This window comes from Amblyraja radiata, chromosome 23 (genome assembly GCF_010909765.2).
Source record: "Amblyraja radiata isolate CabotCenter1 chromosome 23, sAmbRad1.1.pri, whole genome shotgun sequence".
NCBI lineage: Eukaryota > Metazoa > Chordata > Chondrichthyes > Rajiformes > Rajidae > Amblyraja > Amblyraja radiata.
In genome coordinates, this window is record NC_045978.1 from 22487833 (window position 1) to 22510947 (window position 23115).

General features: G+C 43.3%; 1 protein-coding gene across 3 annotated transcripts; it reads right to left on the minus strand.

The window, feature by feature from the left end:
* Positions 1 to 87: 87 nt before the first annotated feature.
* c23h20orf96 (chromosome 23 C20orf96 homolog) lies at positions 88 to 19222 on the minus strand. 3 transcript variants are annotated; one of them, XM_033041771.1, is made up of 11 exons: positions 19145 to 19222; positions 16816 to 16890; positions 15043 to 15214; positions 13104 to 13225; positions 11572 to 11730; positions 10218 to 10317; positions 7942 to 8099; positions 6723 to 6824; positions 3726 to 3812; positions 2980 to 3098; positions 88 to 322 (listed from the first exon to the last, which is right to left on the minus strand). In XM_033041771.1, the coding sequence occupies exons 2-11, from the start codon at positions 16873 to 16875 to the stop codon at positions 262 to 264; spliced, it is 1140 nt and encodes a 379-aa protein (XP_032897662.1). In that variant the 5' UTR covers positions 16876 to 16890; positions 19145 to 19222; the 3' UTR covers positions 88 to 261. The 3 variants fall into 3 exon arrangements, with proteins under 3 accessions (XP_032897662.1, XP_032897663.1, XP_032897664.1); XM_033041772.1 differs by lacking the exon at positions 19145 to 19222 and adding an exon at positions 18985 to 19102; XM_033041773.1 differs by lacking the exon at positions 3726 to 3812.
* Between the last annotated feature and the right edge of the window lie 3893 nt (positions 19223 to 23115).

A 23115-nucleotide genomic window follows, 5' to 3' on the forward strand; every position in this document is an offset into this window, starting at 1 on the left:
AGGAAGAACATATTGAGAGGAAAGAAAGCATGCAGTGAATGCATTTATACATTTAGTACCAAGTGTGCAAATTGAAAAACAGACAAATTAGTTTACAAATATGTTTTACTTCTGCACAAATGATACTTGGCTTTTATTAGAAATCTTCGTACATTTTGTAAATCTAGTTGAGACCAATTAGCAGAGCTTCATATTATAAATTATGATTTAAAAAAAGTTTCCATTTCGACTATATTTTTTCCACAGTACGAGGATCTGGTGTTAAATGGGAAGACACTCTTCTCTCGGGATGTCCAACACAACTTCTGTGTCTGGTGTGCACCTGCAAGGCAAAGGAAAAAGGACTTGGCACTGAGTGAAACCACACAGTTGTAACCTTCCTACTACCATGGATGTATTTTTCCCCTCTAATTTCAGAGCAGCACAGTGGCACAGAGGGTAGAGCTGCTGCCTCACTGTACCAGGGACCTGCTTTTGACCCTGACGTTGAATGCTGTATGCGTGGAGTTTGCACATTCTCCCCGTGACCGCGTGGGTTTTTTTCCTGTGTGCTCCGGTTTCCTCCCACATCCCAAAGACGTGTGGGGTTGTAGGTTATGTGGCACTCTGTGAAGTGCCTCTGGTGTTTAGGGAATGGATGTAAAAATGGGATAACATAAAAATAGAGTGAATGGTGACCGGCGCAGACTTGGTGGGCTGAAGGGTCTGATTCCACACTGTATATCTTCAAGATTAAACAAACAAAAAACTAAATTAATTGTGTTTTGCAGAGACATATTTTTTTCTGTAAAGTCTTTCTACTATCTTGCAAAATTTCACGTGTGTGTATAATTCTTGGTCTACTTTATGAGTCTATGTACCTGTAATGCTGCTGCAAGCAAGATTGTCATTGTACCTGTACCTCACCGTATCTGTGCATGCAAACTTGACTAAATCTCAGCGATTACTTAGTGAACCAAATTCAACCCAAAGGGTTTCGGCCCGAAACGTTGCCTATTTCCTTCGCTCCATAGATGCTGCGGCACCCGCTGAGTTTCTCCAGCATTTTTGTGTACCTTCGATTTTCCAGCATCTGCAGCTCCTTCTTAAAAACTTCATGACTCTCTGTATGACTCTCTCTTCATTTCTATTCTCTCGTCCCTAATTTGTATCACAGCACAGTTTGCAGCTGCATTTGTAAGGTGCCATTGCAGTGTTCTGGAATTCCCTCCCCAAACCTTGGCCAAGTGCTTAGTCACCTAGCATATAATCGCTGTGTGGAGCTCTGCGTCCAATGTTGATTGAATACCGTCCATCATATGCCTCAAGATGTTTCACTACATTAAAAGGTTGTTAGTCACTAGTTTATTACAGTTGTTGCTTGCTAACCAGTCAGTGGAAAGACTACACTTAGTTACAATTGAGCTGTCCACAGTGTACTGATATATGAATAACATTTAGTGCAAGATAAAGCCAGTAAAGTCCGATCAAAGATAGTCCGAGGGTCTCCAATGAGGGAGATAGTAGTTCAGGACTGCTCTCCAGTTGGTGATAGGATTGTTCAGTTGCCTGATAACAGGTGGGAAGAAACTGTCCTTTAATCTGGAGGTGTGCATTTTCACAATTCTGTACCTTTTGCCCGATGGGTGTGGCTTGTCCTTGATTATGCGGATGACATGCTGGTGCTTAATATAACTTGCATAATTAAGGCATGACATCCATTTTTTTTAAATGCACACATTTCTTATGAATGACCGATAGCTAAAAGAAGGTAGCAGAAGATGGGTTGTGTTATGTGACAGCTGCTATCGGCATGCTATATTTAGAAGAACTACTAAGATTAGCAGAAAAATGCAAGTAGTGCAAAATTTTCTTTTGGGAGTGGGGTTACTTTGTATGGTTTGTCTGCCACCGAAAAGCCACGACGAATGTGCACTTTTAACGGGTGCAATCCTCTTATTTATTTCCTCTTAATAGTGAGGCCCAATAGAGATGTTGCTTGACTCACTGTTAGTCCAGCACTTTGTTTTATTTGTACACCAGCAATTGCAGTTCCTTGTATCTCTCTCACCTAACAGCTCGATTGCCTTGAAAGCCTTGAAAGTCTTGAATATGGAAAGGAATAACATGTCCAAACACTAAAATGCCAGAAGCGTACACTATTAATTGTCTTAAATTAATAGTGTACGCTTCTGGCATGTTAGTGTTTGGACCAATGGTTGGCGGGTAAAAATAAGAACTCCTTGTCTACTAGCGCTGGGAAAGCAACTTCAGAGGCTCCAGTAGTACAGACTCAACACCAAGGAAGAACAAGGAATTAGCAATGTAGGTGAAGGAAGAAACTGCAGATGCTGGTTTACACCGGAGATAGACACAAAAATCTGGAGTAACTCAGCGGGTCAGGCAGCATCTCTGGAGAAAAGGAATAGGTCACCTTTCGGGTTGAAACCCTTCTTCAGACAGAGAGTCAGGAGAGATGGAAACTAGTCACTGCCAATGGTGAAGGAACGAGCTGCAAGGGGGTGGTGGCTGCTTCAAGATTAAGTAAGATAATCCTTCGTTTAGTAGTATACCATTGCTGTCACATACAGGTGTCAATGGTGACCTACACCACAGACAGGTATTAATTAATGACTTCAAGGAAGAGAAATGGTGAGGCAGAGATTTAGGAGGGGAGTTTCAGAATTCCACATCAAGATTACTGTAGAGATGGTCACCAGTGAAGGACATCAGAGAACACTCAATACGATTGAGACACCAAATCATCAAACCTGATAGCTCTAGGATTGGTACCGATGCCTTCAGCTATCTAAGCTACAAGCTCAAGTTTGCTCCATAAACAACTCTTACTTATCCAAGATGCTCCTTTCACCTCTCTTTGGTTCCAATACCTCCTACACCACCAAATTTAGTTAGAGAAGCTTTACATGGGGTGCATTCTATTCAATACTCTAATAACATCCCCGCATCGTTTTCAGTCAAACTAAAGTTCATACGTACTTTGACTGGCTACTTAAAATGTCTGTGAAGATTTCATCTCTGCAGACCTTCTTTGATTTCAGTAGGTGTAATAAATTCCGCTGCAATTCCAAGTTATTCCTTTCCATATTTTTGTTCAGCTGCACATTAAACAAAGTTACAATATTAGAACTGGTTTATGTAAAATACCTATTCATCAAGAGCTCAATCAACCTGCAAACAGCAAATTTGATGTTATGCCCTGTAAAAATAACAGCTAACAGTGAGTGGCAACGTTTAGAGGAGATGTGTGGAGCAATGCTTTTTTAAAATTCACAGTGAGTGCCAGTAACATGCTGTCAGGGAGTGCTGGTGGAGGCAGATACAATAGTGGCATTTAAGAGACTTTTGGCAAGGCACATGGATATGGATTATGTGCATGTAAGTAAGAGTTGGTCTTGGCATCATGTTCAGCACAGACATTGTGGGCCGAAGGGCTTGTTCCCGTGCTGTACTATTATATCTTCTAAATATGTTCAGCCTAAACCCGAACCACAGCTTTATCCTATTAATTTAATTTTGATGGAACAGCCTCTTAAACACTCTTGTATCTGCCTCCATCACAATCCTTGGCAGCCTCTGTGCAAAAAAACGTACCTACACATTTCCATTAAACTTTCTCCCTCTCATCTTATTGCTATGCCCTCTAGTTGGATATTTTCACTCTGGGAAAATACTTGTAATAATACTTTGTTATAATTCAAGTATTACAAGCCCTCAGCACTGACCTCTTTGTGAATCTCTATTTCTTTCTTCATCATTGCATTGTGAAGAATTAGCTCTTGAAACCCCGGAGGCATGAAATTGATATGCTCCTGTCGTAATAAAGCAGCAAACATTAAAAAATGATTCACTTGGTAACTTTGCAGCAAAACTGGAAAGGTATGGTGTTGCATCTATGATATCACTGGAGACTTGGATAATAAAGCAGAGAATGGTAGCTCAAAGTCCAACATGGTAACTTGAGAATTCAAATACACCGTAAGGGAATTAAAAAACTGTCAGAATAACACCCAAGCTATTAGATGAGGAATAGACCTCAATGAAACTTACTGAATATTGAAAGATCTGAATAGAGTGGATGTGAAGAGGATGTTTCCACTATTGGGAGAGTCTTGGCCTGGTGGGCACAGCTTCAGAATAAAAGGACGTAATTTTAAAAATACCCAATGACTTGGCCTCCACCGTCGTCTGTGGCAATGGATTTCACATATTCACCACCCTCGTTGACTAAACAAACTACTCCTCATCTCATTGCTAAAGCGGAGAGAAGAAATGGGTGATGTTTCAGGCCGAGACCCTTCTTCAGACAGTCGGGGAGAGAGAAACTAGAGATGTAGAAGGGCACAAAGAGCATGTGAAAAGGACAGATCAAAGCTTACGATGATCAAGGAAATGTACAATGGCTATGGGGAAGGTGACAACGAGGCTTACAAACAGTAAAATTAATCAGGAGGACAGTGAAACTAGTCGGAGAACTAGGGTGGGAGAGGGGTGGAGAGAGAGGGAAAGGAAGCAAGGGTTACTTGAAATCAATATTCATACCACTGGGTTGTAATATGAGGTACTCTTCCTCTAATTTGTGTTTGGCCTCACTCTGACAGAAGAGGCCCAGGACAGAGAGGTCAGTATGGGATACAAGGGATATAAGGTGTAAGGGGCTATTAATGCTGCAAATACAGACAATTTGCAAAATGCCTCTATCCCGTCCTGTTGAGTTACTTCAGCATTTTGTGTCTATCTTCAAGAAAATGAATGCTCCTTCCTAACCATTCTTGGTAAAGCTGATAAACACTGAATTTGACTTGCCAGTGACATCTGGTGGTAGGTGAGTAAAATTGGACCCTTTAAATACAACCCCTTCAATAGCAAATTTAAACTCTCTTCCAGAGCAAACAAAATATAGTTCAACAGCATTTCATCCATTATGCAACTTACACACTAAGAAAGTTAGTTGCAAGCTAAGGGCAATTATCTTGTGGAGATACCTCATGGAAAACAAAGTTCTTAAAAACAGAATAAATGCAAGATATTTTGGATGCTAGAAATCTGAAATTGAAAAGAGAAAGAGAACATTTTGGAAATTCTCAACAAATCTGGCAGCATCTATGGAGAAAAGTTAACATTTCAGATGAATGCACTCTCATTGGAACTGGCTAAAGTGGACTGTTAAATTCTGGTAAAATGGAGAGGGAGACAACAAAAAGGGGAGATTTTTTTAATAGGGGAGATTTCAAGAAGGGTTAAATAATAAAAAAAGATTGATGATACAAGGTGAAAGAGTATTAATAATGTAAACAAACAGGAGTGTTGTAAAAATAATCTGCAGAATCACCATCTGAAATTGTCAAATTAAATTGAGAGTAGTGCTATTCCTTGATCCTGCATTTAAGTTTTTTGTAAAAAAAAATGCAAGAGGTTAGAGTGCAAATAAGTGGGTGGGAAGGGAGAAAGATAACCCACATGCATTTGGAACTTTAGTCACACTAGTGGACTACATAGAGGCATTTTGCAAATTGTTTTTATTTGCAGCATTAATAGCCTCTTGCACCTTATATCATCCACAAACCTGTCACCCAGTATGAAGTCAGCAGTGAATAAAGAAAGACACGAGTATAACAAAGAGTCCTGACCTGAAACGACACCTATCCATTCCCTCCACAGATGCTGCCGGACCCGCTCAGTTCCTCCAGCATTGTGTTCTGACCAGAGAACACATTATACCAAAATGACGTACAAGTCTCTCAGTAACTCTGTCTCACTTGGAAGAGTATTTGTGGCCATGGAAGGTAGAAGAGTGGAGAGCATCAAAAATAAAAAGACAATAGTAGGTGTTGTGATGGTTGATGTGTTTAAAAATAGCTCGAAGCCAGGTTCTCACCCAAATGTCACCAGAGAGTCTGAAGAAAGGTTCTAACCCAAAACATCACCTATTATTTTTCTCCAGAGATGCTGCCTGATCCACTGAGTTACTTCAAAGGAGGTTAAATCAGAGGGAATGGGAGACAAAACCAGCCAATATTGACCACCTCTTCATTGTGACAGATACTAGAAAATTCAGTCGGACAAGGGGTCGTTCACTACAGTGCCACCAAGCTGGGGGCTACATTTCAGTTAAAATAAAAATGCTGAAGATGCCCAAAAGGTGTCAATGGAAAAGAAATTGAAATGCAACAACAACAAAAATCTGAGAGCATTCATCAGAAATGATTGTCAAACAAAATTTGACAACGTATGCAAGTCCAACAAGTGGACACAAAATGCTGGAGTAACTCAACGGGTCAGGCTGCATGTCTGGAGAACATGGGTAGGTTAGTTTTTGGGTAGAGACCCTTCTTCAGACCTGCAGAAGACCAACAAGTTTTATGATCCAGTCTACCACCAATTAAGTGTTATAAAATCATTTGTTATATATTGATTCATTCTAAATTCTAACAACACTTAATTTTTCTGTTAAACTGCAAGGTTTTCAGGTGAATCTAAGTTGGGAAGCATAAATTCATCAAATGTGGAAGAGTTGGCCAAACTGGTTTATCTATTCAACCATACAACTAGATCATACCTAACTTACCGACAGGTGTCTGCTATGGGTTTCATACTTAATTGCTTTCCATCACCAAAAGCTATGACTTTCTGTTATTAATCTTGCACAGTAATAGTTTATTTGTTTTTAAAAGAGAAGACATTGGGCAGACGTCTACTTACTGTTACTATTAGACACCAACCTTAGCGATCTTGTGAAATAGTTCCTGTTCCTTCTCTTTCAATGTGTTTTCCATTTTTCTTTTTTGAGCAAGTGTAACATCCTCCACATCAGCAAGTTCTTCCTGTTTAATACCAAAAGAAATGTTACAATAACTTTCCATTATTTTTAATACACTAACAAGAACAATGGTAGGACCAGTATTTATTTCCTATCCTTAATTGCACTTGAACCGAGTGGCTTGATGGACCATTCCACAAGATCTCATCATGGTGTTGTGGATCAGGAGTTGCTTCCATGTAGATCAAATATGGACAGCAGATCTCCAACCCTACAGGGCATAAATAAACCTGGTGTTTTACAACAACCTAGTGGTTCAACAGATAGTGTTATTGATAAGAGATTTAAAAAATAAGTTCCCTAACTACAAGTTAATTACCTGCCACGCTCTGTCCCACCTCTCCCAACTTTCTTCTCCCAACCCTACAATTAGTCCAAAAGAAGGTTCTCTTTCAGAAACGTCCATGCTCTCCAGAGTAGCTGCCTGACCCATTGAGTTACTGTGTCCTTTTGTGTATTAACCAGCATTTGTAATTCTTTATTTCTCTCAATGTATTTAATTAGTCCAATTTAAATTTCAAGCCAAACATGTCTCCAGTTGGATGAGAGCTTTGGATCACTCAGCACTCTAGTAACATAACCTCTGGACCCCACTTGATTAGCTACATAAATTTTGTGCACAGTATTTTCATATTTTTTTATGTTATCTATTGAATACTGTGTAGGAATTTCATTGTTCAGTTTCAGTACATATGACAATTAAATACTCTTTCCAATTATGTTCACTTTACCTATGGAGGCCAAGTCATCGGGTATTTTTAAAGTGGAGATTCTTGACTCGCATGGGTGTCAGAGGTTAGGGGGAGAAGGCAGGAGAACGGGGTTGAGATGGAAAGATAGATCGGCCATAATTAAATGGCAGAGTAGACGGGATGGGCCAAATGGTCTAATTCTGCTCCGATCACTGTTGAACTACCAGGCGATACCTTTCATAAGCGACTATGCATCCCAACATCTCCTCCATCTCAGTACCAATACACCCTTGCTATCTCCTCTTTTGGCTTGCAGGCACCCAAAACGTCATCCCCATCCAGCATTAGAATTGGAGCTAATGCCACCCGAAAATGCTAATAATATAAAAGTGGTAAAACTGGATGTGTTGCCTGAATAATTTTCCCTACCTGATACTTTTGTGTGTGCTTCCGGATCTCTTTTTCCAGCTGTGCAATTTTCAAAGCAAACGAAGGGAGCTCTTTGTCTCTAAACTCCTTTAATATATGAACTTCCATGTGCGCATTACGGATCCTTGTGTTAACTTCTTCCACTTGACTATACAACTCTTTGAAAATGAATATAATTACTATTGATTTATTCAATAACAACTCATCTTTACTGTGTAGATTTAGCACCTAGTCATTCATCCCAATTTATTCATGCTGGTGTGAATTTTTTACAATATCTAAATTCTTTAGACTTAAAAAATGTACAATTTTACCAAAGCTAATTAATCTACAAACCTGCACAACTTTGGAATGTGGGAGGAAACCAGAGCACCCGAAGAAAACCCATGTGGTTACAGGTCCAATGTACAAACGTTGTACAGACAACATCTGTAGTCAGGATTGAACCTGGGTTTCTGGCCGTAAGGCAGCAACCTCTACCATTGCACCACTGTGCATTCACGGGATATAGATGTTACTAGCTGTGCTAGCATTTATTGCCCTTCTTCATTGGTCTTGAACCATGGAGGCAAATTATAGCCAATCACACTGATGAGTGTGGAGTCACAGACGAAAGATGGATAGCAATTGATTCTCCCCCCCACAGGACATTGGTAAATTAGGTGAAGCTTCGTGATTACCATTACCAAATTACAATGATATTCATTTACCCTTCACCCATATTCCTTCCTCTGCTGTCACATTTCACTCCTTTCTCTCATTAATATACACGCTTTGGACTCCTTTGTATCTCGGCCTTGTCCACCAATCTGCCAATCTAACCCACTTCATCTTTATCAACATCACTTGCAAGGTTTTGTCCAACCTCCATCTCTTTCCCAGCTTTCTCTCCCCCCTTGCCCCCACATTTACCATCAGTCTGAAGGGACCAAACCTTAAACATCGCCCAACCATGTCCTCCAGAGAAGCTGCCTGATCCGCTGAGCTACTCCAGTACTTCATTTTTTAAATTAGTTGAGTTTATTAATATTGCCACATGTTTCGAGGTACAGAGAAAAGCTTTTAGTTGTGAGCTATCCAATCAGAGAAAAGACTATACATGATTACCATCAAGTCATCCATCGTTTACAGATACAGGATAACGGGAATAATGTTTATTGCAAGATGAAGTGCAGTCAAGTCTGATTATAAATAGTCCAAAAGTGGACTATTAATGAGGTAGATGGTAGGCCAGGACTGTTCTCTAGTTGGTGATAGGATGGTTCAGTTGCCTGATAACAGCTGGGAAGAAACTGTCCAATCAGAGTTAACACCAAATCTAAGATTTATTTAGCATACAAGAAATACAATTTTGTAAATTGCTTGTCAGGTTCCTCAAAGATACCTTAAGGCACATTTGTATTTCTTGAATATTCTTGGGAGTCAACCCGTAATGGGTTTGATATAACTTTACTGCAGCAATAAAAATTTAGCAAAATCGTTTGTTTTAGATAAAACATCCAAGAATCTCAATGATTGAATACTGAAGACCAATAGGATTTAAGTAACAAGCTACTGCTATTGAGAATCAATGTTAATTACAGTGAAACTTCGTTATAACAGACCATAGTGGGAGAGTGAGTGGGGAATTGTGTCCATTACTGCCGATTGCCCACTATATCCGAGTAACTGATTTTCATTGTATAATTAGTATAAACAATAACTGCAGATGCAGGTTAATGCACAAAAGGACACAAAATGCTGGAGTAACTCAGCAGGTCAGCCAGCATCTCTGGAGAACATGGATAGGTGATGTTTCAGGTTGAGACCCTTCGTCGGACACTTGGTCTGGAATTGGACCTGGAATTCAGGTGAGTTAATGGCCCCGGTCTGCTAGCGGCTGGGGAGGAACGAGGATCGGCAGTTATTGGTTGCAGCCCGCATGAGGCCAGAGTGCAAGTAAGGGTCGGCGGTGGAGGCGCAGCCTGGAAGTGGCCAGGGAAGCTGTGTGGCTGGGGATGGCATCGGCAGCCCGGCCTGGTGGTGGGTTGGCCTGGAAGAGGCCGGAGAGGTGGTGCGGGCAAGGGGTGGCAACGGCAAGCTAGCCTAATGAAGGTTGGTAGATCCGTCCACTATAACCAAAGTCTATTATAAAGAAATCTATTAAAACTGTACAGTACCTAGAAGTTGATTGCTAGCTGGTATTGCGAAACACACCAAATAGCTGCATCTACCATTGGAGTCAATGTAACAGATCTCAGAACTATAAATGAATACACAAGAGGCTTGCGACTGACCTTCAGCTTTTTGTTTCAATGTTTTCTCAGTGTCTTTGAGATCGGCTGTTGCTGCTTCAATTTCCTGCCGTTTCCATTCACCTACACCAGAAATTCCTTTCTTGCATATAAAAATGAGGGAGGAAATTGAAAGGGTGACATCACAAGTGAACTAACCCATCATCCACATACACACACCATTCATTTCAGATTCCTTCTGTATATTATTCTAGGATTGCATTGCTTCTTTCTGCAATAAACTGGATGGATTCTGGACAAAAAATAACTACTATGGCCACAGTGCACTTTTTCCGTACTTTCTGAAATCAGATGATTATTCTGTCGCCAGCACCTGCCATCAGGAGCCAATAGTTGAATTACTTCTTTTGGTGGGAAGTTATTGCCATATCACATTCAGAATGGGTTTCAAGGCTAGTCTTTCCTAAGATTCCCTTCTAATCTCTCTTTCTTTTACCTTAAATCTATGCTCCATAGGTAATGGCCATTCTAAATCAGAAACGCTTCTTCCGATTCAATCTAAGCATCCAAAATGTATTCACTCGAATTAAATTTCCCATTGCCCTATTCAAAGAGTCAACCCTAGATCAGTCAATTCTTTGAAGAATCTAAACTTCTCCAATCCTAGCAATAGTTATATAAATAAGAAATAGTAGGATTGGGTCATACTAGTCCTCATGTTACTGCTACCATTCGATAAGATCATTGCCGATTTTTCACCTCTGTTCTACATTAATCCCACGTCCAATTCCCTCAATAATTTCTTGATACACTTTTGTTATCAGCAACTATTTTGTGGATTACATAAACTCACTGTTTACTCTCATTCAACTCTGATTCTATATGTGGAAGCAATTTATAAAGTGGCATAGATTAAGTAACTTTGATTGGTTGAAAGATACAGCATGGAAACAGTTCCTCCAGCCCACCAAGCAGATGCAAACGTCAAACACCCCTTCACACTAGTTTTAGGTTATCCCACTTTCCCATCCACTCCCTACACACTAGGGGGCAATTTACAAGGCCAATTAATCTACAAAGCCACAAAAACTACAAAAATTTGGATTGTGGGAGCAAAATGGAGCATGGAAATGGAGGGAAAACCACACGGTCACAGAGAATGTGCAAATTCCACACAGATAGCACCACCCAAGATCGGGGTCAAACCCGGGTCTCTGGCGCTGCAAGGCAGCAGCTCCGCCAACCGGCACAACTGTATTGTCCTGCAACTTACATAAGTGGGCAAAACTATGGCGGATAAGAATTCAGTTGGGAAAAAGCATCAAGCCATCCACTTTCGACTGTTCCTGAAAATCTCTAGACTTATAGCAAAGTAGGCACATGTCCAGTCCCATACCTTAAACTTGCTATACCGAATCAAGAGACTTCTCGATTCTTTCATGGCATTTTCCTCCAACTTTTTCAATTCGTCTGACAGCTTCATGTTAGTATCCGAGAGGTTCTTGCTATATTCCTTGTATTCATCCATCTGCTTCTTCTTGACTGTTATTAAATACTATTAAACAGCATGGTTAAACAAAAGAGGCTTTTGTACAAGCAACAGGATGCTCGTGGGTAGATGTAGACCCTTACAGGGGCATTCAATGATAAGGTTCCCCATTAAATATTTAACACTTGGACTTTAACCTAGTGAACTCTAAGGCATTAGCAAAACTGCAAACATTCCCCTTAAAACACCTAGACTCCCACCAAGCACCCCCCCCCCCCCCCCCCCCCCCTCGCTACTTTCCTCCCCCTGGCTTCATAATCTGTCTCACAACGACTGTTCTCATCTCTGGACAATAAAAAAATCTAGTATATTTTTTGACTATACTCGATCTAGTATAATATAAAACTCTGATCTTGGATGTTTACTTGTGGGGATGTTTACTTGTGGGGATGTTTACTTGTGGGGATGTTTGCTTGCTTGAACTTTTTCTTTGATTCACTTCTCCACGAAAACCCGACGCGGTCACGGTGACATTTTTACATATTCCGGTAGAGATTTACATCATGATTTCAAAAATGCCCTCATCTATAAATTTGTTCATTATTTCCCAGGTTTTTTAACTAAAATCGTTCACCAATCTGACATCTTTTTAAAATCTAACGAGCTGGATGACGTCACAATGCCTTTGCTCCTCGTGGTAAGCTGCGCAGAATTTTCAATGCACAGGGGCACTGTTTTCCACGAGCTGCGAGTTACGTGGCAAAGCCGCACCGCCCCCGCCCCCCAACTGGGCTCTGGATTAAAGCCGATGACGAGTTACGTTAACCCCCCCTCCGACTCAGTCATTTTGTCGCCTCCCGACTCACAGTCCACTTGCACCTAATCTCGGCCCGCTCCACCACCCGACGGCTGGAGCAGTCCTCAGTGGAGGCCCCTCCACAAGAGAGGTACCCCCCCCACATCAGGGACCCGGGGTGGAGAGTGCCGCACACGGCTGTGGCACGCAACAGACACCTGAGCCGGTTCACGGACTCGACGGCCGCCCGCCACCTACGTGGCGAGGAAGAGACCGCGCCCCACCTGCACAGGCAGTGTGAGAGGCCGCATCCCCTGCTCGATCATCCGAAGGGGCCGCTCCCCAAGCCCCCATTCCAGCCCCCACTCCCGACATCTGGGAACCTGGTACAGAAGAGGGAGGGCCGGGAGAGATGGGTGGATCTCCCTGTTCGTCTGCTCCAGGCGTCCAGACAGCGGGCAGCCGATGACCGCACCGAGGTCGACCGCCCTTCAACTCAAACTCAAGTAGAATAGATAGAGCAAAGTGAAAGATAGAGTGCAGAATATGGTTCTCGGCATTGTTACAAAAGTACTCTACAATATTCTCTTCCACATCCAGTATGTACAACAGAAGTACAACAATAACCAAAATCAATAATTACCTTAAGTATATTGATTTTTTCTTTCATTTCCATGTAGCAGGCATCATCTGCCCTTAAAATTTTTCTTTTATGCCAGGGAAGATTGCATTTCTTTGAACAGGACTTCTCTGTACACAGCCGAGCTAAAACAGGTCAAAGCTTTGAGGTTAGACATTGGGTCCAATATTTTAACAAAATGTCAGCGTTTCAAACCCACGCCCCCTTATCACCATAAGGTAGGAGACAACAAGAACAAGGTGTTATACACAAGTGTGCAGAATGAGGAAAAGTGGACGTGTAAGCTGTTGTTCAAAAAAATCAATTAAGTTTGAAATACGACAACTTGAATGTCTTCGTGTACTTACATGAAGACAAATGAAGCAAATTAACCCTGACCAAACACAAAGATCTGGAGAAATTCAACAGGTCAGGCAGCATCTGTGGAAGGAATGGACAGGCTGTGTTTCAGGTTGAGTTCTTCTTTGGATGCTGCCCAACTTACTGAGTTCCTCCAGTACTTTAGGTATTGCTAAAGATTGCAGCATCTGCAGTTCCTGCATCTCCAATTTAATCCTGAGAGTAGTATCTAACAGGAGTCTATTGTAAAGGCAGTATCACATCAATAATGTTCTTAAATTATTTTCTTCTGATGCCAAAATCTTTTATTGCATCCACTCAGCCCACCCAGATAACCATGTTGCTAACTATTGACAATTATTGTAGAGGATTATATGATTACGGACTGCCCCCAAGCTGAAGTTGTGAGTTGTAGTTTTCAGCAGTCTACCTAGAATAAATAAGTGCGTACATCAAATAAATTTTCTAGGAGAGTGGAATGAACCTGTCAAACAGATATCTATATGTAGATACAAAGAACTACAGATGGGAATTTACAAAAAAAGACAAAGTGCTGGAGTAAATCATCAGATCAGGCAACATCTCTGAAGAACATTGATAGGTGACGTTTTAGGTCGGGACACTTCTTCAGGTATTTATACATTTAAAAAAAACTTTGAAATAATTTGCTGCAGTCTACTCTACAATCTATCAACTGTTTGGGGCGGCACAGTGGTGGAGTTGTTGCCTTTCAGCGTCAGAGACCCAGCTTCCATCTGGGTTCACCCGGGTGCTGTCTGTATGGAGTTTGTACATTTTCCCTGTGACTGCGGTGTACCGGTCGGTGCTGAGTCGGTGGGCTGAAAATCTTGTTTCCACGCTGTACCTCTAAAGTCTAAACTACATTCAATGCCGTACAATCATAATGTTGTTATATCTCTGGAGGTATCCAACTACATTGCCACTTGCTCTGCAGGCAAGTGGATGCTAAAGATCATATGGCACTCTCCCAGGGACAAAATGAAGTCGGATATCCTGGTTAACATTCCTTCCACCAACATTATCCAAAATGATTCAGAACTCATTGTAACTGAAGAATGAACCTTTTTTTTAACAATGTTAACTACATTGTCATCCAAATGATTAATGTAGATAACAAATAACAGTGGACCCTTGTGGCGCACCAGTGGTCACAGGCCTCCAACTAGAAAAGCAACCCTCCATAACTACGTGTAATGAAGGGTTCTGAAGAAGGGTTTCGGCCCGAAACGTCGCCTATTTCCTTCGCTCCATAGATGCTGCTGCACCCGCTGAGTTTCCCCAGCAATTTTGTGTACCCTCCATAACTACCCTTTGACTCCTTCCGCCTACCCAAATTTTGTTGGTTCATCTTGTGATCTAACCTTCCAGCCAAGTCTGCAATGTGGGACATTGTCAAAGACCTTGTTAAAGTCCATACAAACAAGGCCCACCATCCATTTAAAAGACACCATCTGAAGTGTTTAAAAAATTTATTACTGTAATAATTAGATTTATTAATCAGCACAATGTGAGAGTTGCAAAGTGGTCAGGATAGGAAGTGTGAAATTATCCTAGACCTCCGGCAGCCTAAGGACTGAAATACCTTCTGTTTTTTTTAGATCTTGGGCTGCATGACGTTTTGTTTTCACTTTGTCCTTCTTCACCATCTTCCAGCGATTTCCTAGAGCTTCTGGTAACCATTTGATAGGTGGGAGTGAAGGAGTCTCACTTTGTCGTGTTCTACGTCTGTCTGTTCTCTCCCACTGACTGTAATCCTGGAGGAAGCATAAATCAAAGCTCTGACAAAGCTGCTTCATTGTTAACAACTATTAGTTTGGCTCACATCTAAGCCAGAAGGTTCAAATCACACTCCAGAATGCAACAAGATAAAATGGGCAGGCACATGAATGCAGTGGGGTGCTGCATACTGAAGGTGATGCCCTGAATAATGTCAGGTTCAGTATACCTGCTCAGGTGGCTATGAAAGTGAAACACATGTTGTCGATGTCAATGGATTAGATTGAATTTGCTGATAATATCCCAAGAAGGAATATTGAGCTTTTATAATTTCATAGCAGTGCAAGAAGTGCTTTATCTAGCACAAATAATACAATTTCTTTATCCACAATCAAACCTGTACCGATACCATGGCAGTAAAAAGAAACAAAATTCTGAGAGAGGGAATTGATGACAGGTTAACTATTTAAAGTTAAGACACAAACTGGAGTAACGTGCAGGCAAGCAGCATTCCTGAAGTACATGGATAGGTGACGTTTCAGGTCAGGATCCTTTTGCAGGGTCCGACCTGAAATATTACCTACCAATGTTCTCTGAGGAGGGTGCCTGACCCGCTGAGTTACCCCAGCACTTTCCGTCTTTTCTGTAAACCAGCATCTGCAGTTCCTTGGTTCTAGCTTGTTTCAAAATAAAAGGCTGTACCTTTAGAAAGGAGATGATGAGGAAATTTATTTTGTCAGTGGGTGGTGAATCTGTGGAATTAATTGCCACAGATGGCTGTGGAGGCCAAGTCATTGGGTATTTTTAAAGTCAAGATTGATTAGTAAGGGTATCAAAGATTATGAGAAAGCAGGAGAATGGGGTTGAGGAGGAAAGATAGATCATGAATGAATGGCAGAATAGACCCGATGGGCTGAATTACCTAATTCTGCTCCTATGACATGAACTTATTTAAGTTTCCAATTTGGATTTGAAATTCTGAATGGATGATTTCAATTCTTGCTTCAATAATCTGACCTCAACTACAGTAAAACTGAAAATCCAGATTTTTTGGCATCAAGATCTATCTATATCTATCTTCAATATACTATACTATTATTACAACTGTCATCTTGACCACTGTGTTGTTTTTAAATGTGTGCAAAAACGGTACCCTATATCGCTAGGATTTTTTTGCCACCTTACTCACCGTTCTCCTCTGCTCCAAGGCACCCCAAGTTTTGACTTTTTAATCCATATTGGGGTAATATAAAAAACATCTTTCAGTTCAAAAGTATGCTAAAGTCGCACAGGTGCCGATTACCAGAGCTTTACTGTACTGTGTACAGGGACTGCAGGATATGCAAAAATGAATGCAGTGGGGTGCTACAGATATAATCCACAAAAACAGATGGCTTCCAAAGCAGTTAAATGCAAGATGTGGTCAGATACTATCCACTTTAATTAGTCATGTCTTTGGCCATCCAACTGGTGGTTAAAAAAAACCAGGAATGCGTTTCAGAAACATTCATCAGAAATTGGCAAGTCACTTCCCAAAACTAATTGCAGCGAGAGATGTGGTAGCTGGATTACTCTTTGCCACTATAACCAATGATTAAACCAGGTCAACACATCACAACACTCTTGTCCTAGTACTTACTACCATATCAAATTCTTTTTCCAAGGACTTCACAATATTGCAGTCTGTGATTGTCGCCATCTCCTTTCAAAGGCTCTGTAGATAACACAGCAAATAAAATTATATTATAAAACATTGCAGGCAAAGACTGCAAAGAACAGCTAGCTCACCCTTCATTGTTACCAAATTGTGCCTCCAGGCATCTTATAGCCTCATTGACATAAATTACAGTAAGACCTGAGACGTTCCGGGGCAGCAAAATAAGGGCGAAACTGCCTCTGAGGCTTTCGGTCTCATTTCCTTTTAGCCTTAATTACAAATTAGGATTTTCTGGGCATGAAAGAAAACCAATTGCTGATCTGTTAAAGATAGACACAAAGTGCTGGAGTAACTCAGCGGTTCGGGCAGCATCTCTGGAAAAGGATGGGCGATGTTTCGGGTCGAGACCTGGGTGTCATGGTACACCAGTCATTAAAAGTAGTCTGAAGAAGGGTTTTGGCCCGAAACGTTACCTATTTCCTTCGCTCCATAGGTGCTGCTGCACCCGCTGAGTTTCTCCAGCATTTTTGTGTACCATTAAAAGTAGGCATGCAGATGCAGCAGGCAGTGAAGAAAGCAAATGGTATGTTAGCATTCATAGCAAAAGGATTTGAGTATAGGAGCAGGGAGGTTCTACTGCAGTTGTACAGGGTCTTGGTGAGACCACACCTGGAGTATTGCGTACAGTTTTGGTCTCCTAATCGGAGGAAAGACATTCTTGCCATAGAGGGAGTACAGAGAAGGTTCACCAGACTGATTCCTGGGATGTCAGGACTTTCATATGAAGAAAGACTGGATAGACTCGGCTTGTACTCGCTAGAATTTAGAAGATTGAGGGGGGATCTTATAGAAACGTACAAAATTCTTAAGGGGTTGGACAGGCTAGATGCAGGAAGATTGTTCCCGATGTTGGCGAAGTCCAGAGCAAGGGGTTACAGGTTAAGGATAAGGGGGAAATCTTTTAGGACCGATATGAGGAAAACATTTTACACACAGAGAGTGGTGAATCTCTGGAATTCTCTGCCACAGAATGTAGTTGAGGCCAGTTCATTGGCTATATTTAAGAGGGAGTTAGATGTGGCCCTTGTGGCTAAAGGGATCAGGGGGTATGGAGAGAAGGCAGGTACAGGATACTGAGTTGGATGATCAGCCATGATCATATAGAATGGCGGTGCAGGCTCGAAGGGCCGAATGGCCTACTCCTGCACCTATTTTCTATGTTTCTATGAGACCCTAGAGATGAAGCAGAGTGTCCTCGCTTATGGACGGACCATTCAGAAACCTGACAACAGAGGGCGGAAGCTGTTCCCGAGTCTGGTGGTGCACACTTTCCAGCTTCTGTACCTTCTGACACATAGCAGGGAGGAGGAGGAATGACCGGGTGGGACATATCCCGGCTGCCTTTCGAGGATGCTCGACCCGCGAGTTTCTTGAACGATGTTGTTGGTCTGCTGCCATTTCAGGCCAAACCAGGCAAGGGGGTGGGGGAAAGCACCCAGGCAATGTGGGAAGTAGCACCAGTGGGGAGGGGGAGGCCAGATGCCGGGCAGGTGTGGTGGTAACAAGAGGAATCTAAATGCCAGCTTCGGGAGGGTGGGAAGATGCGTGCTAGACACCGGTCAGGAGGGAGGGGGAAAGCGTCAGTCAGGGAGGGGGATCTAACATTGGCGACGAGGATGGGATCCGAACACACGCGCGCACAGCACAGGTTCAAGTTCAAGTGAGTTTATTGTCATGTGTCCCTGATAGGACAATGAAATTCTTGCTTTGCTTCAGCACACAGAGCATAGTAGGCATTTACTACAAAACAATCAGTGTGTCCAATGGATGTTGCCGGAATGTAAAGGAATGGCGGACGAATAAAACGAAGCGTTTATTGTTCACGCTTTAAGTATACTTATTGTTCAGTGCACTTGAAGCGTATTTATTACATTCAGATCAAGGCGAGGATCTGACATGGGTGGGGGGTAGAGGGAGTGGACATGATGCCTGCATGTGGGGGAGGGAGGTTAAGCACTGTGGTGGTGGTGATTGGGTGGGTGGGGGTGCGAGGTGCCGGGCAGCGAGTGTGAAACACGGGGCTTGGCGGGGGACGAGACACCGCCTCCCTGGCTCCGCGCTGTTGTACGTTGCCATGGAGACCGGGCATACCCGGCCATGCCGCGGCGTCCATTTGCTTCCTCCTCCTGCAAACTCCTTCTCCGGCCTTTGACCGAGCCGTGGTCCTGACCCCCGCCGCTGTCACACGCCGTGACGCTGTCAGACCCGTTCCCGGCCCCCCTCCATCCCTTCTCGCCCCCGAATCACTCACCGGTTCCGAGCCGCCACTCGATCCCTTGGAGACGGCTGCCGCGGCCCTGCCACTGCGCATGCTCGTCGCCACGGTGGGCGGGGCCTATTATTACGCCTGCGCAGCCCGGCCCTTGCCTCGGGTCACGCTACTGCACATGTTCACTGCCGACACCAAAGATCTTTGGCCGACACAGTGCCGGCTCCACTCGCATGCGCAGTCTCCATTCGGCGGAGAGTTTAATTCTGCTACAACTCGACATCGAGAGACCTCGCGTAATAGAAAACCGCGCTGTCAAGGTAATTGTGCTAATGGAGGGGCAGTGGGTGTTAGGGGCAAGAAACTTTCAGATCCGCAATAACACACTTATTTTTCCCTGTAGGATATTCAAAAATAAAGATAAAAGGATTTTGTTTAAAAAAAAAGACAAAGTGTCACACAGCGGTAGATAGATAGATAGATAGATAGATAAATACATACTTTATTAATCCCCTTATTCAGGGGAAATTCTGATGTCCATGCAGCACACTAATAAAAAATACAACACAGTATTCATAAAGAAATTCAACACCAAAACATCTTGTCTAACAGCACCAGAGACCCAAGTTTGATGCTGACTACGGGGTACGGGTGCTGTCTATACAGAGTTTGTACGTTTTCCCCGTGACTGTGTGGGTTTCCTCCCACACTCCAAAGACATAGAGATACAGCATGGAAACAGGCCCTTCGGCCCACCGATCCCCGCACATTAACACTACCCTACATATACAAGGGATACTATTTTTTACATTTATACTAAGCCAATTATTGCCAAGCCAATTAATGTACAAACCTGTTCCTCTTTGGAGTGTGGGAGGAAACCGTAGATCTTCGAGAAAACCCACGCAAGTCACGGCGAGAACGTACAAACTCCGTACAAACAGCACCCGTGTCTGGTGCTGTAAGTGCTGTAAAGCAGCAACTCTACAGCTCTGCCACCATGCCCCGCCCAATTGTAAGTTGTAAAAATTGTCCCTAGTGTGGTGGTTAGTGCTAGTGTACAGGGTGCTTGCTGGTCAGCTCGTACCCTGTGGGCCGAAGGGGCTGTTACTGCGCTGTATCTCTAATGTATAAAGTGCTGGAGTAACTCAGCGCGCCAGGCGGCATTTCTGGGGAACATCATGGATAGGTGATGTTTCGGGTCCCAACCTGAAACATAGGCGGGTTGCACGTAAGGTCATCGGGCCAAAGGGCGTGAAGCACAGAGCAGCTCAATCCTTCTGGAGGCCATGCCAGCCTCCGGCATACACTGTTAACACACAAAATGCGTACTTTTTTACCTGTTAAAAACCGCCAAAATGGTCAATTTGTGCACTGTAAATAATTGTGGAGGGTGACTGAGTGCTCTGAATCAAATGCTCTAGTATCTGTGCTCTGAACCCGAGCGCCAAGGTGTATGCATCCGAAGGAGCACATCCCTCGGGACAGCCCCCTCTCGCCTCCCTGGGGCCAGAGCTGCCCAGTCACGGCCTCCCTCCGCCCCGTTTCCCCCTGTGGGGCGCACTGTCACGCAGGGGCGGAAATCGTTATCAAAGCATGTGGGAGACACAATTCCTTGGTGGCTTGCGCGCACACAAACACACGAGAGGCTTTGGAGGCCTCAGCCGTGGGCCCTGTAGACGGTAACATCGGGAGCTGAACTGGTTGATGACCGACTCTGAACTCCAGCAACAGCAGCTTTGTCTGCCCCGAATCGTGGGGCTTGAATCGGCCCGTTCGCAGGGCCTTTCATCGCCCGGCACGGCTTAAAATCGGCCGGCTGGGGCTTTAACATCGATCGCCCTGATGCAGCAGTTTGATTTTAAGCCACGCCAGGTGATGAAAAACCCCGCAAGCGGGCCGATTCAGCCCTTAGAAAGTGTCTGATACCCGCTTGAATCTTTCAAAAGCTACAATATGATAAATAACACAAACAAATAAAACTGAAGCAAGTAAAGGCAAACAGAATAACCAACCTTGGAGGGGGGAAGAGAGAGATGGGAAAAATATATTAAATAACGTGAGTGACCGTGAATGAGGGACTTACCTGCAAGCCAGCCAGGAAACCCGTTCAACCGGAGCCCTACCTCTTCTTCTTTGGAGTTTTACGGCTGCCGGCATCCGCAATGTTGCATTGCTGCCACCTTCTGGCTTCATTCCACAGTACTCATGTCTTTACATTATATCCTTTTTATAAGGCCAGAGGCCCTCAAGAAATCAAACAACAACTTTATTCCTTTTCCTTTCTCTCCACACTCTAGAATGTTCTTTACTGATATTTCTGTCAATCCAATTTTCCTCATTTCAATGATCATAACTCCTCTTTCTGTCTCATATCTCCTACATGCAATTAGGGCATGCTGAACTGTTTCTGGCTGATGGCATTCCTCACACAGCCCAGTAGGGTGTTTTCCCAATATTTTTAATGTGCTGTTCAGGTGAGTGTGTCCTATCCTCAATCTTGTTAATACTTCCTGTTCCCCCCTCTTCTTGCTGTAATGCCCACTCTGTTTTGTAGCGAATAGAGGTGTCTCCCCTTTGTCTCCTGTTCCCAGTATTGTTGCCATTCCTGATTTATAAACCGGAGCCCTTAATGACCTGACCCATTTAAATCTGATACCCGTTTAAATCTTTCCCATCCACCAATACATCCAATTAGTTCAAATGGTTAATGTATTCACATCAGACAGCTTTAAGAAATTCTCCGTGAATTCCTTCAGTAATACTTGAAGGATAAAACACAATTGGTGACACGTTGTGTTAATACGATGTTAATAGTGACATTTAACAAACGTTTAACAGTGACATCCCCTGACTGTCTCGCAGAAAGCGAAGATTTTAATAGATTTTTTTTCACTGAATTTCAAAATCCGGATTACGAAACATGGGGGGGGGGGGGGGGAATTGTCCCCCACCTCTCAAAACATGGGAGGGACATGTCCCCCCTATTTCCCCGTCAGCTGCAGCAGAGTTGGGGACAGTCTGGTCCCTCCGCCCACCCAGAGTCACTGACCGCACTGCACCCCGACTATCACCCGAAAACCGCCCCGACCTCCCTCTGACCACCCACCCGACCGTCCCCCGAGACACCCGACCCCCCCCCCCCCCCCCCCCCCGGCCGCGGGGACAGACGGCCCGGGGTCTGCGAGTGTGAAACCAGTCAGCGTGGAGTCCAGATACTGAGACAGAAGACGGGTCATCGCATGTGTGCAACAGTACGGGTCATAAGTTGTGACCTCGACTGCCGTGCAATCTCCCTATAGAAATATGTTTGTTTTGCTACTCTAAGCTAAAATACTAAAAGTCTATATGTTATTTAATAGAGTCACGGTGCACATGTGTCCATGGATGCGATTACTTTTTGATTACAGTAGCCTAGGGTGTTCTTAAGAGATAATGGTGTCTACTTTAGGGTGGCACAGTGTAGAGTTGTTGCCTCACAGTGTCAGAGACCCTGGTTCAATCCTTATCTCGGGTGATGTCTGTGTGAAGTTCCACGTTCTCCCTTTGACTGGAATTCAGAAGATTGAGGGGGGATCTTATAGAAACTTACAAAATTCTTAAGGGGTTGGACAGGCTAGATGCAGGAAGATTATTCCCGATGTTGGGGAAGTCCAGAACTAGGGGTCACAGTTTAAGGATAAGAGGGAAGTCTTTTAGGACCGAGATGAGAAAATAATTTTTTACACAAGAGTGGTGAATCTGTGGAATTCTCTGCCACAGAAGGTAGTTGGGGCCAGTTCATTGGCTATATTTAAGAGGGAGCTAGATGTGGCCCTTGTGGCTAAAGGGATCAGGGGGTATGGAGAGAAGACAGGGATGGGATACTGAGTTGGATGATCAGCCATGATCATATTGAATGGCGGTGCAGGCTCGAAGGGCCGAATGGCCTACCCCTGCACCTATTTTCTATGTTTCTATGAGACCCTAGAGATGTAGCAGAGTGTCCTCGCTTATGGACGGACCATTCAGAA

Excerpts from the sequence above, each read along its gene's own strand:
- c23h20orf96 (XM_033041771.1), bottom strand. The coding sequence starts at position 16,875 with ATGGCGACAATCACAGACTGCAATATTGTGAAGTCCTTGGAAAAAGAA. Across the intron at positions 15,215-16,815 it reads AAAAAGAATTTGATATGGTA|GATTACAGTCAGTGGGAGAG; the intron begins GTAAGTACTAGG and ends TGCTTCCTCCAG. Across the intron at positions 323-2,979 it reads ATTTTAAGTAGCCAGTCAAA|GTGCACACCAGACACAGAAG; the intron begins GTACGTATGAAC and ends TTTGCCTTGCAG.